Here is a 16,964-nt window from a genome sequence, read left to right on the forward strand (position 1 = left end):
TTAGAAAAGGCCGAGTTGAATCACTTTTGCAGGAAGGGATGATATGGTCCTTTTTCAAACATAAGTGTTTGTCTGATCATTTAGTTCCTTATCAATTGTTGTTGTTCTTAATTGCGAAGTCGTGTCCCACCCATCACGACCCCATGGACAATGTTCCTCCAGGCCTTCTTTTCCTCTACCATCCTCTGGAGTCTATTTAAGTTCACGTCAACGGCTTTAGTGACTCCATCCAGCCACCTCATTCTCTGTCGTTCCCTTCTTCTTTTGCCCTCAATCGTTCCCAGAATTAGGCTCTTCTCCAGTGAGTCCTTTCTTCTCATTAGGTGGCCAAAGTACTTGAGTTTCATCTCCAGGATCTGGCCTTCTAAAGAGCAATCAGGGTTGACTTCCTCTAGGACTGACCATTTTGATCGCCTTGCAGTTCAAGGGACTCGCAGGAGTCTTCTCCAGCCTTAATTTTACAAAGGCCTCAATTTTACTATGTTTATGTATCAATTTTACTATGACGCAAACTGCTCCTTAAGCTTTGCCATTTGACACGTTTCTTTATTATCTCAGATCTGCAACTGCGCCAACACTTAAGCTTCTCCGAGGATTCTGATCTCTCCAATGAAGATGTCTTAGAACGTTCCTCACAGAGATCTAAACGAGAGGTAAGTTGATAACTCCTGTGATCATTTGGAGCCAAGACGAGTCACAAAAGCTTCATAAAGACCATGAAACTTTTGTGGGTCATTTTAATATTTTCCTGTGATTTTGGATCTCTGGATCCAATAAAAATGAGAAAAGTCCTCAGATTATAACTATAATTGGAACTAGGATGTCTATTACTAAGCAAGGCAGTTGGTAAGTGAGCCACAGCCAATTTTACAATCCTTTTTGGCACAACTGTTAGGCAAATCATGGAAGTTGTTAAGTGAATCATGTCCGACTCCCCCCACTGATTTCACTTGTTGGAAGCCAGCTTGGAAAGTCAGAAATTGTGATCACATGACCCCGAGATGCTGCAACCGTCATAAATATATGCCGATTGCTGATTGGCCAAATCCTGATCATGTGACTGTGGAGATGCGGCTGATTGAAATAGCAATTGGGTTTATTTGCAAACGGAGCTATTTGCAAATAGTTCTTTTTGCTACTCAAACCTACTTGTGACTGAGCTTGGTAACAGACTTGCTTTTACCCAGGCAATTCTGGTGGGGTGAAGGATAGTGAAGATAAAATCACTGGTTCAAATCTCAATCTCTTTTCATGTTCATTGCCTGAATTTTTCTTCTGGATTAACTTCTCTGTAACCATTCTTTTTGAATTGCTCTTTTTATTTGATTTTTTAAAATTTACCACTTTTATGTAGCTTTCAGGTTCTACATTGCATGTGGGATTTTTTTTTTAAAGGATATATTTGCAATACTGGAAAGGGATAAAGATTGTAGTTTCCTATGAGTTCCAATGTAATCAATCATCTTGAAATCTAAACCTTGCTACTTAAGGCAGGTTGGGCCTAAATGTAACAGAGAGAACAATTTCCCCCTAAAAAAAAAACAGTCAAAGTGAATATTGTGTTTTTCCTGCCTAGTTTGCATAACACAGAGATATTCCAGATGTCATAATCCCTAAAGAGCAATGGTGCTAGGAATTACAGCATTAAGATTTAAATTGAAAGTGGGAGCTAGAAAAAATTTTTTGGCTAGCATTCAGAGTTAAATCTTCCATAGATTAGCTAATCCACTCTAAGTGTTTCAATAAGAGTACATTTGCAGGCATTTCTTAGAGTAGTTAAAGGATCAGGCTGACAGTAACAACAGATGGTTTAACTCCTACTTTAAACATAATTGTCAAAGACCTTTTGCTGTACCCCTCTCCTTTCATAATAGTGGCATGGGATATTTTAACTTCAACAATGCGGAATAGATGAGCTGATAATGTAGTTTTGCAGGACTGTCCTTGAATCATAGGGTGTGTGATTTGGAAGGAAACTTGAAAATCACGTAATCCCTTACTCTATCACTAAATATTAAAAAGCAAGAGCCCGGAGGTTACATAAACCTTACACAGAGCCTTGGTCTAAGGCAGACTGAGTGTGTTTATATCTTAGTGCAGGGTTGGGCAACAACTATAACCTCTTTACAGCTCGTGGATTTCAACTCTCAGAATTCCTGAGTCAGCCACGGGTAAAAGGGCTGTAATTGCCCATCTTTGTTTTAGTGGAAGACCCGAACTGCAAAAATAATTGTTTTCCAAGTGATGAAGAAACAAAATAAACAGGGAAACTGATATATCCTTCACAGTGCGAAATCACTACAATGATATTCCTAGAAAGGAAACATACTAAGTTATGACCAGGTACAAAACAGTACAAAAATTAAAATCCAATTCTTAAGAATACTACATAAGAGATACAAAGAATGACAGAGACAATACTATATAAAGACAAATGTGAACCTGGTTATAAAATCAGTTCAGTCTAAATTTTTATTCTAACTGTCAAGTTTCTAGAGAACATTGTCACATCTGGGTAACAAAACAGTCAGTGTGATTTTGCAAGCAGAAAAAGTTATTCCTGCATGACTTCTAGATGAAGGCTCAGCTGCCTGCAGTGTGGTGACTAAAAGCATTAGTGATTCGCATTGGGAAAAACGCGGGATCTGATGTATAATATTGAAAGCATCTGCTAAATGAATATATCATTTCCTGCAGCTTGTATTCCTGAATCAGTTATTGTCCGTATATGTATGTGCTGCTGTCATGAAACATTTAAGTCATGTAGTTGCAGATTGCTCAAAAATATGTTGCCTTTTCCTAAATTTTATCTAAAACTCACCCAACCTTTCTCATTTCCCTGTTCGTGTTTTTGTGTTAAGTTTTAGAAAAAGTGAATGTGTTGTCAAAAATATTGAAGGGCAGGCATTCAGAATAAGAAATCATTTTGTGTTTTGTGCAGTCCTGTCAGTGTTTTGGTGTACTTACCCAAATAAAGTGTTAGATCCAAAATTCAATATCCCAAGCCCTTAAATTCTAACACTGGAGCTTAGGAAAGAGATTGTCTTTTGCACATTTACATAAAATTTGCAAATGTTAAAAATGCAAATGCAACTAATATCTTTGGGACCCCAAGATTATTTTATTTTACTTTTATTTTTTTGTAAAGTTATATGCTTCCATTGCTTATTTCCAAATTCTGAAGTATTTGTATTCTGTAGTTCCATGTAATATTTCAAGCAGCTTTTTTGTTTATTGTTGTCTTTCTGTATTGAGTGTTACAATGTTGAATTGATCTTGCTCCATTTTGTGTATTTCTTTTATTTTTGCCTTTGCTATTCCTTCCCCTTCCTCCCCATTTTTAAAGTCGATTTACATACCACACGCCTTGGCATTCGAGAGATCATATGCATCAAAGGTAGTGTCTCCATTCTCATTGACTGGCCATTGTTGCATGCATTCCTGTTATTAACCTACCAGCTTCCTAGCCTATATCTCCTCTGCTTTTTCCTGCCTTCATTTATACTAATACAACCTGAGATTGTGCATGTATGCAGCAATTAACAACATCAACACAACAGATCATCTTCAAGTCCCAAAATATCAAGTCCATTTGAAGTGTATGTAATATCTTCACTGAAGACCCAGCTGGGAAAACTGATGATCTTAATCACAGTTTTTGGTGGCGCTCTACAAAGTGCTTAACTTGGCGGGTTGGATATTTGCCCTGTACCTAAAAGTGGGATTGATCTAAATATTACCACATTTTATTCTCACAACAACTCTTCAGAGGTAGGTTAATGATGGGTTCAGAGTCAACCAGAGAATTGTCTTTGAATCTTCATGATCTTCATCTTGCAGCCCAGTCACTGTACCATGTTGAGTCTTGATTGATGAGTATCTACTGTGTCCTTGTGTGGGTAAGAAAGACTTTTAAGAGGCATAGATCTTGGCCTATCTTGGTATATAAGAAGCAATCATGGTTGTAGGTTTGAGTCATGAAGGAAAAAATGAAATAAGCAGTTCATTAATTTGTTTATCTTATGCCAATTACATGAGCTATACATTTTCTCAAAATTATTAATTTAACTATGAAACTGATTATCAGACTGATGTAGCAGAAGGTTGCTTAAAGCAGCTTTCATCAAACTCCAAAATGTATTGTAATTGGAGCTTCCCAAATTTTGGTCTTTTCTGTTTCTAATTGGAGAAGACTAACTTAAAGGGATACAGAAGAGATTTCTTGTTGTATGACATCTTCTCAGCTATAATGAACTCTGGTGGTGACTTTAATGGTATTCCTTCTCTTCCTTCATCTTATCTGTTGAGGGATTCAGCTACAATGATCTAGCTCATTTTTATTTAATGAGGTGAAAATGTGGGAAACATGAAAACAGCCTTAAGCTGTTTTGTAAATGAAGATCTGCTCTCTTAATATAAAAGGGGATACAGTAGATGGTCATAAAGCATATATTACAATTACGATGGATATCTCTATTAGATGCAGGAATTTTTAAACTCTTAATTCTTATATGAGTCACATAACCAACTTGAAAATAAGTATGTGCATTAATCACTTAGATGACATATTTTAGACGCTGAATTTCATATTTTAAAAACATGAATCATAGCATTATAGGATAATTAACATTAAAATATATATACAGCTAAGGTGTAAATGCAGCTACTGCTGGTGTATCTTTTAAGATTATTGTTAATGAGATTCCATTATATCTTTATTGACATGAAATTTTCCCTCAAAAATTGACCTGATAGGCAAACATTTTCTAATAAAGGAGAATATTTGCAGCTTAGGGTTGAAATGAAGGGTCCTTGGTGCTCCCTAATGTTTCCTAATTTGGGTAATGAAACATCTGCTAGAAAACAACCAGGCTCAGAGAGCACCAAGGACACCATTTTCTAGCTTACCTTCTCCCTAGTACTTTAGTTGAAGACATGTTGGAAGTTGATTTGTTTTAAATATTATGATGGAGAATTCAGCCCTTTTCCTGTGGTGTGGTTTCCAAGTGAATCACAAAATGCATAATACATCTCTTCTCATTACGTTGAGAGTGCAGGTTGGGTCATTCAAAGGATTTTTGAAATGTGAATTGAATTGTAGACTACAGGTAGTCCTCAACTTACAACAGTTCGCTTAGTGACCATTCGAAGTTACAACGGCACTGAAAAAAGTGACTTATGACCATTTTTCACATTTACGACGTTGCAGCATCCCCATAGTTATGTGATTTACATTCGTATGCTTAACAGTTGCAGTGTCCCAGGATCATGTGATCACCGTTTGCAACCTTCTGATAAGCAATGGGAAAACCAGATTCACTTAACGGCCATGTTACTAATTTAACAACTCCAGTGATTCACTTAACAAATGTAGCAAGAAAAGTCATGAAATAGGGCAGAATTCACTGAACAAATTTCTCATTTAGCAATATAATTTTTTGGCTCAGTTGTGGTTGCATTTTGAGGACTACCTGTAAAGTCTTAGCACCAGCATTAAAAAGGCTCTTGGCCACACACCATACTTTGCTCAGATATATTTAGCCCAGTTCTTCACATGTTTGCTCAACAGATCTACAAGGAATTACACATAGGACCATGATGGCGAACCTATGGCACGTATGCCAGAGGTAGCACATGGAGCTATGTTGCCTGGCACGTGCAACATCACCCGTTCCTCTTCTGGGTTTCTAGCACGCACGCCCTCACAACGATCAGCTGGCCTTTGTGCATGTGGCAGTGCGGGAAACTGGAAGAGCTTCCATTTTCCAGCGTGATCATACGCTCCAGCCAGTTGATCATTGCGTGCGCTAGTAACCGGAAGACTGGCTGGCCAGCACGCATGCGCGCAGCAGAAACGAAAGTTCATTTTCTGGCACGCGCATGCCCCCTGGGCAATTCATCTTCCTGGTTGCAGTCCTGACGAGCGTGCGTGTCCGTGTACGCTCCCTTTTCGGCACTTGGAAACACTCGCCATCACGAGTGTTGGAAACACGAATGAAATTAAAAGCATCTCTCATGTATGTAACAGGCCATAAGGAGCATTAAAAAGAAGACAGACATAACTTGAAGCTCTCTGTCAAAATCACTGCTTTGCATCTGGCTCAAGCCTCTTCCTTCCCCTCTTAGAACTCCACCAAAGCTCAAAGCTTACCTGCTGTGCCATTAGCACGCATCCACCTGGGAGGACAACTTGCTTGCTGAACAGAAAGCACAGCAAGTGGCCCAGTGCTCTAGAAAAGTAGAATGCTTCAATCCCAGAATCTAGGATTCAAGTTTCAGCAAGGGATTAGACCAGGGGTCCCCAAACTTGGCAACTTTATGGCTTGTGGACTTCAACTCCCAGAATTCTCCAGCCTGGCTAGAGAATTCTGGGAGTTGAAGTCCAAAAGCCTTAAAGTTGCCAAGTTGGAAGATCACTGGATGAGACTATGTTGCTATTTCTTGTTACAGCACAAAGCCTACACGGAGGAGGAACTCAACGCCAAACTGACCAGGCGAGTACAGAAAGCCGCTCGTCGTCAAGCCAAACAAGAAGAACTGAAGAGGTTACACAGAGCCCAGGTACAGCTATCCCTTTTCTGGAAAATGCTTTGCCTGAATGCGTAAGAAAGAAAACACCTTGGGCCTAAATCTCTCTGCATTGTGCATCAGAAAATATACCACAGATTTATGAAACATTTAAAGAAAATATACCTTATATTTATGAAACCCTTAAAGAAATTATACGTCAGATTTATAAAACCTTTAAAGAAAATATACCTCAGATTTATAAAACCCTTAAAGAAAGTATACCTTAGATTTATGAAACCCTTAAAGAAAATATAACTCAGATTTATAAAACCTTTAAAGAAAATATACCTCAGATTTATAAAACCTTTAAAGAAAATATATCTCAGATTTATAAAACCCTTAAAGAAAATATACCTCTGATTTATGAAATCCTTAAAGAAAATATTCCTCAGATTTATGAAATCCTTAAAGAAGACGATAGTCTTTCAAGTACATCTTGAAATTTTATCTCTCTCTGCTTCCTTTAATGCTGGGCAGTATAGTATATTGTGGGTACTACGGTAAAAGTCCTACAAAATCTGAGGTCCAAGAAGGGAAAGAATAAATTATCGCATCATTATATATACAAAAGTTTTCTTTCCAGATATGAATATTGTTCTGTGGTTGCATCTCCAAGTGTCACTCTGGTAAAAACTAGGGAGGGAGAGGTACTTCAGCAGTTGCTAGCCATAGATATGGACTTGACTATGTTACAGTGATCCTGCAGAATCAACTGATCGGGTGTGTAGAAATGGGAGAGCATGTCTTTCTTTGCAATGTTAGAAGGGGAAAATCTCAAATTGGATCATTGTTCTCCTTCCATAGATCATCCAAAGACAATTAGAGCAGGTTGAAGAGAAGCAAAGGCAGCTGGAGGAGAGGGGAGTTGCAGTGGAAAAAGCCCTCCGGGGTGAAGCAGGTACTTTCCAGCATTCAGTATTGTGTCTGTCCTTTTTAGAAAAAAATGTTGTCAAATTTTCCTGCAAAAATATGTCATGATTTTTATGCTGTCTCTGGAAAGCAAGTTGCTTTCTAAGCTGCAAATAGTTTGATTCATCAGTCCTTTTAATATATGAATGAAAATTCACCAGTTCCCTTATCTGCAAAGTTGTGTTCATGGCAAGATAACACTGTGGAAGGGGATTTTGACTCAAAACCTCTGGTTTTCAGCTGTTAGCCAATTCTTAATGTTTTCCAGAAAGTTATGATTCACATGTGCTTTGTTTCGGAACTAAAACTTGCCGTAGTAAGAAAAGCTTAGCTGTTTTCAGCAAGTGAAAGGGAGACAATGAAATCTGTCATGGTTTTAAATTCATGATGTTGTAAGTTAAACCAGTGGCCTTGTAAGGGACCATCACAGAACAGCCCCAACCAATGCCACATATTCTTTATTGATTTTTCACCAACCCAGTCTTCTCACTAAGATACATGGAACATACATTCATACAATGCATGAAATGCAGTTCTGCATCTTCTGTTCATAGAATGAGTTTGCATCCTTGGTGATTTGTTTTACTGAGCATTTCCTGGAGTCAACATACCATAAATAAAGATAGGAAAAAGTAAAAATTCACAACAAACACAGGACTTCTATTTGAAATCTGATGTTTCCCTTTTTAAAATATCAGTTGTAACCTTCCTTCATCTGGTAGTTCCTCAGAAGTATTGGCATTAAGATATCAACATTCTAGATTTTATGTCAAGCTATCTGGGAGTTGCAATTTGAACGATCTGGAAGGCCCCAGTTTAAGAAAATGAAAGCTTCTTGAGCAATATTAGTCATCGCACCATCTGTAGCAGATGTCATCAAAGTGTGATGACATTGTGTCATGCAGTAGGTTTCCCTGGACTTTGAGCTTGGGAGGAAATTATAAGTGAGGCAGAAGAGAAACCATAAATCATGCTTCCCCTTTGCTTAGAATAAGGTGAAAATGATCCCTTAGTTCTCCAATGAGAAAACTATTACATTGGGAGAAGAAAATAGGTGTAGCAGAAGTTCTAAAAACTCAGAAAACCATTATTTTCCCATTTGAATTTTCTTACAAGAACATAATAGAGTTAGTATTTGTCTGTCAAAATAGACTTGTTGCTATTATAGGCAATCCCCAGATTAAGAATGTCTGATTTAAGGACAACCCCTAAATACAAACATAAAAACAGGCTGCCTGTTACTAAAAATGGTGGATGGAGTTGTCTTTCCTTGACCTGATCAACCACTGAAGCTGCCTGGTGCTTTCAGGAACTGCTGAATCCATGTGTTTTTAACGTACAGCTGGTTTTCAATAGCTCCTGGAAGCATGTGTAGCTTCAGCTCTTCATCGGCTCGAGGAAGGACCAACTCCTTCCGCCATTTTTAATAATAGGCAGTCAATTTGTATACATATGTACAAACTTAAATACAAATTCAAGTTAAAGATAGTGTTAGGAATGGAACTCATTCCTAACCCAAAGACTGCCAATACATAATCAGCGAAACAAGAACAGATAAAGTTGAACAAGGCATATATCCAAAATCAGAAGTGAAACTCCACAAGAATGCATTACTGTACAGGGCCTGTTCTTGCTGCAGGATTTCATCTCATGCTTTCATTATCAAAACACTGAAGTAACTAATATTTTAATATAAATACATTATATAAGTATTTTATAGAAATATTCAGTCATGTGCAATTCAAATTCTAGATATATAGCATTTTTTTTATTTTGCAATTGGCTCCAGTTTAAATTTGTTCTGGCTAGGACAGTATGATTAAAAATATTTTTGAGTGGTAGTCATGTATCTATTTACTAAAAACACTTGAGGTCAAAGAAGCTTCCAGCCTCAATGGTCCTTTGGCAATCTGCACAATTATTATGTTTTTTGGCATCCAGGTACCCTTCAAGTCACCCACTTTTTTTAAAAATATGGGGGAAACCATGGAAGAATGCTTCTGATATTCTTCTATATAAAGTTTACTTTTTTGTCCATTTATATTTGATTGCAAGATAACTGTCATTTAGACAGGTGGTATGCAACATGCTAAAAATTGAATAGTTACTTTAAAACATAGGAGATATAAACAAGTTGTAAAAGCTTATTTTGAATTTAAATGATCAATTTGTGACAAAGGATAAATATTTTCTAAAACAATAAGATAATAAGATAATTCTCATAGGCCATTAGGAAAGATGTGAGTCTAAAGCCTTTTTAGACACAATGCATGTGTAGGAATCCCTGCATTATACTGGAAAGAGACTTCCACCGACATGGGAGTGGAGTAGAAAACGATAGACTCAAGACTTGACCACCATAGGAGGTGAACATAGCAGAAGTAGTTTTAGGAAGAGGTTTTTCCTCCTGCATTATATTGTCCCAATGGTACTTTTTTAAAGGACTTCCCACCAATTAGTTTGAACTGAGGAAACTTGTTGGATGAGAAGTGAAATAACTTAAAGAAAAATCAGGAAGTCCAGTTGCCTTTTTAAAAAAGCACCTTTGAGAAGACCTTGACCCAACTGAGAAATTCCCCTCCTGAGAACCTTCCCTCCATAGACCTCTTACTTTGTATTATAATCCTATCAGTTTTAGATACATTATCACCCATGCTTTTCTAAGGCATTGATGAAGATACATTTGAAGACAGTCTATAGTTAATGCATGCCTTTCTTAGTCCACTTTCCTGGTTGTGGACTAGCACATCTCGGTGTGATCCCTTAATCCATCTTTATCCTTTCACATGTAGATTTCCCTCAGATAGCTGCAAATGCAGGTTAAGTTTTTTGACTTGTTTCTTTTCTTTTTTGGTTGGGCTGTCTATGACATCCTGGTAAATAGGGCCACAAGAGACTGAGCAATCTTGTAAAATGATAGGTCCTTACCTCCCACATATTACATGCAATGGTGGTGAGCTGGTAGGTAGAAGGTCTTCACAGTTCCACTATATACAAAATTTGATGGGAGATATGGAAAATAGTGGCTGAGGAAAATATCGAGACCTGCCTTCCTCAAGGCTTCACTTTTGGGCCAGCCCAACATTACTGTTAATTGTCTTTTCAACTCAGGGTTAAGAATTTAAAATAGTTTGATACTACTATTGAAAAAGAAAGAGAAATTTAGACTTGATTCAGACTCTTCTGCTATCAAGTGGGACATAAGATTTCTAGATGTTCATGTCACTTCAATCTCAATAGTGACTTATCCTCAATTATTCCCCACCTATATCTTCCCATCAGTAGTGAAGACACCAACATGTCATTCATTTTACGTAGCCTTCAGTGCCTATATTATACTGGTGGGTCATCCTGGACTTTTATTGTGGTTCATTGTATTCTTGATACTGTTTTGTTGTTGTTGTGTACTGCACAGAATGCAGTGGTATAAAATCTTTTGAAATAAATTACTGAAGAACTGCATTCTCTCTCCTTTAATGACTTAATTGTCAGTGTGGCCAGAGATGATGCTCTTCTGAAAAACTTTGCAAAACAGCCACCCTTCATTGGCTGATGATGTATGTTAAAATAACATCCTTGTGAAGTGGGTTATTTCAGTGGCCTTCCAGCTCCAACGGTCCTTGGAGGAAGCAAACTATCTAGACCCCTTCCAGTCAGGCTTCAGACCCGGTTACAGCACAGAAACCGCTTTGGTCGCATTGACCGATGATCTCTGGAGAGCCAGAGATGGAGGACATTCCTCCATCCTGGTCCTCCTTGACCTCTCAGCGGCTTTCGATACCATCGACCATGGTATCCTTCTGCGACGACTGCGGGAGGTGGGAGTGGGAGGCACCGTCTTGCGGTGGTTCTCCTCCTACCTCTCGGACAGGTCGCAGTCGGTGTTAGTGGGGGGGCAGAGATCGTCCCCTAGGCCCCTAACTTATGGGGTGCCTCAGGGCTCGGTCTTATCCCCCCTACTATTCAACATCTACATGAAACCGCTGGGAGAGATCATCCGCAGGCACGGGATCAGATACCATCAATATGCGGACGATACTCAATTGTATTTGTCCGCCCCGTGCCAACTCAATGAAGCGGCAGACGTGATGAACCGAGGCCTTGAAGCCGTTATGGACTGGATGAGGGTTAACAAGCTTGTGCTCAACCCAGAAAAGACCGAGTGGCTGTTGTGTTTCCCTCCCAAAGATTCGATCAATATTCCATCACTCAGGCTGGGGGGTCAAATTTTATACCCCTCAGAGAGGGTTCGCAACTTTGGAGTCCTCCTGGATCCACAGCTATCGTTTGACCACCACTTGACGGCTGTGACCAGGGGGGCTTTCGCCCAGGTTCGCCTGGTGCGCCAGTTGCGACCCTACCTGAATCGGGAGGCTCTCACAACAGTCACCCGGGCCCTTGTGACCTCTAGGCTGGAATACTGCAATGTGCTCTACATGGGGCTGCCCTTGAAGAGCATCCGGCGACTTCAGCTAGTACAGAACGCGGCCGCGCGAGTGATTGTGGGTGCACCTCGGTTCACCCACATAACACCTATCCTCCGCGAGCTGCGCTGGCTACCTGTCGATCTCCGGATGCGCTTCAAGGTGCTACTAGTCACCCATAAAGCCCTACATGGTAGTGGATCTGGATACTTGAGAGACCGCCTTCTGCCAATTACCTCCCTGCGACCAATAAGATCACATAGATTAGGCCTCCTCCGTATTCCATCGGCCAGCCAGTGTCGGCTGGCAACTACAAGGAGGAGGGCCTTCTCAGTAGTAGCCCCGACCCTTTGGAACGAGCTCCCCGTGGAGATTCGTACCCTCTCCACCGTCCAGGCCTTCCGCACAGCCCTTAAGAACTGGCTAGCCCGTCAGGCCTGGGGACAAGGATAGTTGCCCCTCCCGAATGATGAATGTATGTTGCTGACTATTTTACCATATGTTTCTTTGTCAATGTTTGTTTTCCCCTCCCCTGATTTTGTGTGAGCCGCCCTGAGTCCCCTCAGGGAAAAGGGCGGCATACAAATATTAATAAAATCTCAAAATCTCAAAAATTTCACTCTGGAGGTACACCTAGACTCTCTAGTTATATTTCTGTTTAGTGTACATCTGATGAAGAGCCAAAATGGATTGGTGGATAAGGTGTTGGACTACAGAGACCCAAACATAGAAAGTGACTTTGAATCACTTTCACTCCAATTTACCTCGCAGAGTTGTTATTGTGGAGATGTAAAGAAAGAAAAATCTCTCTTCTGCCTAAAGCAGCAGTTACCAATTAGTGGTTTACTGGTGGCCCGCAGAAAAATTATTTGCATTATTTATGTTGCGCTAAGTACTATATATCTTTTTAAAAAAAATCATATTAGTGGTCATGGAATTTAAAGTTATGAATTTAGTGGTCCCTGAGGTCCAAAAGGTTGGTGACCCCTGGCCTAAAGCACAAATTTGCACTCCATATATTGTTTTCTGTAGATCATGGAATTCCCTGAATTAGGCAAAATTTTTGTTATCTGTCAAGAGAAGTATAGTTTGTACAGTTTAGAGGTAACCTGAGATATCTTGATCCTGGAGGGGAAAAAAATCAAATGTCTACCTCTTCCCAATGGCAAATCAACAATAATGAAGTAGTAAGTGTTTTAATGACTTTTAATAGTGCTTAGAAACATTGGAAGTTGCCACCAACCTCTCTCTGTGTGCTGTCTAAGAAAGCCACAAAGGAAACTTTCGTACATTGGGTGTATTATTGGTAATTTCTTACTAGAAATTGAATTTCAAGTAATTAATATTCTATGTCTTTTTCTTCTTTTTATAATCCATAAAGAGGGATGCTTTTAATACATAAAAATATTCACATAATTACTTTGCAAATATTATTAAAAACCACATTTTGGATCTAAAGGAAGTTCTATGGGAAGAATTTTTCATTGGATTTCTCCGTGGAACATAATTTTGGGGAGGAATATTCCTTTCCTACAGAAGAGACATGTCAGCTCCTTAATGCCACTGAGTTTTGAGATTTCGTGTTATTGTTATTACACTATTGCTCAGTTCCAACAGTATTGGCCTGCACTTTTTAGTACTGTGAACCTATCAAGAAGGCTACATCAGATGGACTATGTTAATTATTGTTTTATTTATACAAAATGATTGTTTGTTGAGGAAAGTTGCTACAAAATTGTTTAACAACTCAGAGTTTTTTAGGATCTCATAAGCAAACTCCTGGATTCTATTGAGTCCTATTGGTGAGTGTTCCTTTGAAGAATGAGTAAAATGTAAAAAAAATAGTTGTGAGAGAAAAACTTTGCACCTCTTTAGCCACCTAGATAAAAGCAGCCAACATGGCTGAGCAACTGAAGGATGAAGAAAGAAGGTCATCCTTGATGCTCTCTGAGCTTGGTTGTTTTCTTGAAGACATTTCAATATCTAAACTAGGTAATATCATCAGCCTGATATGACTGATGACATTACCAGTTTATTACCTAGACTGAAGGTAAAACAAGCAAACTCAGAGAATGCCAAGGACCCCTCATTGCAAACCTGAGCTACAAATATTCTCCTTTAAAGTCATCCCTGCAACATTCGACAGGGTCCAGTCCAGCAGCGTTCATGGGAGCAGACTCTAGTAGCCACGGCAGCACGATCAAAGCCCTTCCCCTTTGTACATAAGTATTGGTGTCAACACATATCGACAAGGATGGAATTTCAACCTTGATCTCTCTCCTATGGACCGAGTTGCCCCATTCCCACTTTGATGAATGGAGAATATATATAACATACATTGAATTCCTTCCTACTGGAAAATGTTTGCAGAAATGTTTCCTTAATGCCCCCGATAGCATATAAGAAACAGGGAAGCGGAGATACTGAAATAAACTTCACAAAACTTAGCCTGTTCCCTTTCTTTGCTTGGAAGTCCATCCCTGCCTGTCTTGCCTGCCTATTTTTTTTAAGGGAATGTTACTTCCTTTCCTTGTCTTTTTAGTATCTATCATATATATGTATGTGCATATGATGATTATAAAGATGCATGATTTATTGTTGTTTCTTTCTCTCTGTCTCTCTCTCTCTCTGTGCCTTCTCATGTTTGCAATTTCTCTAATAGAATGCTTTGAAATCTGGGCAGGGAGTGGGGAGGGAAGGCGAGGGAGGGGGGGACTTGAACCAATAACTCTCTCTCTTCACCAATTCCTTGTTGTAGACTATTGGGGAGAGGCTTATTACAGTGACCTCATCGACTTGCATCTGGGTGGTATGTATGGCAGATCCTCTCTTCTGGCACTAACCTTGCTGACACCCTCTCCTGCTCCAGTTCCCCTGCACTGACTTCTCGCCACCCCAGCTCACAAGCAATGAGATGGAACCACCCAATGGATTGGCGAGGGCACAACCCCTTTTCCAGCTCAAAAGACTTCATTCTCTAGAGCAGTCCTTTCATTAGCAGGTTTTTGTTTCAGAGCTTGGTTTGGTTGGAAAGCACCAGACCGAGGAAGCAAATTATACCTGCCCAGTGTACCTGCCTTTTGTAACATGTGGAATTTTTCTTGTCTGGACATACAGTACATGGTTTCTACTTTTATTATTATTGTTTTCTATTCAAGCCACCGAATGTTGTTTTGGAGTCAAGCAGCCTTTAAATCTAATAAATAAATAAATGAGCAAACGAGCAAGTTTGTTGCAGTAGAAAAAGGAGGGATGAAAATAGATTAAGAGAAAGATCCTTGTGATCTTCTAGAGCAGTGGTTCTCAACATGGGACCCACGCCCCACAGGGGGCCAATTTGAACCTTGTTTAAACCAAGTTAATAGCCTTTTCAGGCTTCCTCCGTGTGAGTAGAGTTCACTTTTTGAGTTAAATAAGAATTATATGTCACAGGGGAGGCATCAGGATTTTAGAAATGCTTAGGTGGGGCATGGCCAAAAAAAGGATGGGAACCACTGCTCTAGAGTGATGTTTCTCAAACTTAAACCACTTTAAGATGTTTGGACTTCAACTTCCAGGATTCCCCAGCCAGCAGTTGCTATGCTTTCACTTCCTCCTTTGGAACCTTGGCCATTATTGCCAAGAATAATGGCAATAATGTAAGATGTAGTTCAGCATTAACTGATGGCAATAGGTTGCTCACTCTTGCATTAGATATAGTAACAACATACTGCAGAGAAGATGTGAAAATGCACAGACTGCTTTGAATATTAAAACAGTTTTTTCAGATGGACCTGATTCAACTTTTTTCAAAGTGAAATCAGACTTGGCTTTCACATCAACTCAAGCTGTCCCTCCCTGAAGAAGAATCTCACTGCTCAAAATGACCTGTCAAGAAATTGGTCCTTTGTTCATAATGAAAACATCTTTTCTTTTTGTCCTAGGATTAATCATGTGTTTTATTCCTATAGTGAGCTTTGGACTGTTACTTCTAGGAATTGTGGTTTTCTGTTTTCATCCAGAACTGCGAGATCCATTCCTGGATATTTGCATAGTCCTAAGCATTGGGGGGTATTGCTTAATTTAATTTAGACAAGTTTATTCAGTAACAAACTAATTAGAAATTATATTCTTCTAGCAGCTTGATAGCATGACAGCCTATTTAGAAGGCTCAAATATCTAAATCTCTGATCTCTTTCCATATGTAGCCATCACTGAAAATGGGCCATTATAGTTTGCTATCCTGCACATTTTACACTCAGGAAGTGCAAGATGGAACTTTTTCTCAACCTTAATAGCTTTACAATGTGTGGATTTGGCTGGTGGATTCTGGAAGCTGAAGTCCACACTTTGTAAAGTTGAGAAATATAGTTCTAGATTACTATATTATTCTTGAGCTGATTTTAGGAATGCAATTCATATTTTTGTTTTTGCATTCAGCTACTTTGAATTCCACTATGTGAATGACAAAGACACATCAAACTCCAGTTTCACATATTCTTCCTTTAAAAATCTCAACAATCCTTTTTCCAAGGCTGTTAACTTTTTTCCATCCACCTTTGAAGCTTTGCTTCAAGAAGAAAGTGTATTCATTTACGCTTCATTTACACTATAATTTTTAGAAATGTATTTTGGGATTCAGTGGTTGAAAAAAAAAACCACCCTTAAATATTTCGCATAGATTGCTTGAACCTTCACATATGCCACTACATTCACAACGCTATAATTTATAGGGACTCAGTGGTAGTCCAAGGTATTCTGTTTTGTAAGATACAGAACAGGATCATGTCATGTATTTATTTATGTTCAGTTTATATGGCTGCCTGCTTGCTAAACAATTCTGGGTGGCTAACCACATTAAAAACAGCCAGAGATGCAAATAATAAAAATCCAGCAAATAGTTTTTTTTTTAAAAAACAACAACACGCAGTATAAACACCTTCAATGCCAAAGTAAAAACTCATCTCATTTATCTTAACGCATAATGATCACAGCATCCTGCTCTGAGGGAAGAGCCACGTTTTCAGGATCTTTCTAGAAAGTCTTGTGTCTACAGATGGAGCTGTAAAAGGGTTCATGCTA

The 16,964-nt window shown here is 39.0% G+C and overlaps 1 protein-coding gene across 5 annotated transcripts in view; it reads left to right on the forward strand.

Annotated features, from left to right (window-relative positions):
- The window catches only part of MICAL3 (microtubule associated monooxygenase, calponin and LIM domain containing 3), a 218,929-nt gene that overhangs the window by 187,243 nt on the left and 14,722 nt on the right, over positions 1-16,964 (forward strand). For 4 of the 5 annotated variants that reach the window (XM_032220796.1, XM_032220795.1, XM_032220798.1 and 1 more), the window contains 4 exons: positions 559-653; positions 6,451-6,561; positions 7,375-7,468; positions 14,662-14,712. In XM_032220796.1, coding sequence (XP_032076687.1) covers positions 559-653; positions 6,451-6,561; positions 7,375-7,468; positions 14,662-14,712 — 351 coding nt within the window. The remainder of the gene's footprint in view (positions 1-558; positions 654-6,450; positions 6,562-7,374; positions 7,469-14,661; positions 14,713-16,964) is intronic. The other variant, XM_032220797.1, reaches the window with a different exon arrangement.

This window comes from Thamnophis elegans, chromosome 7 (genome assembly GCF_009769535.1).
Source record: "Thamnophis elegans isolate rThaEle1 chromosome 7, rThaEle1.pri, whole genome shotgun sequence".
Taxonomy (NCBI): domain Eukaryota; kingdom Metazoa; phylum Chordata; class Lepidosauria; order Squamata; family Colubridae; genus Thamnophis; species Thamnophis elegans.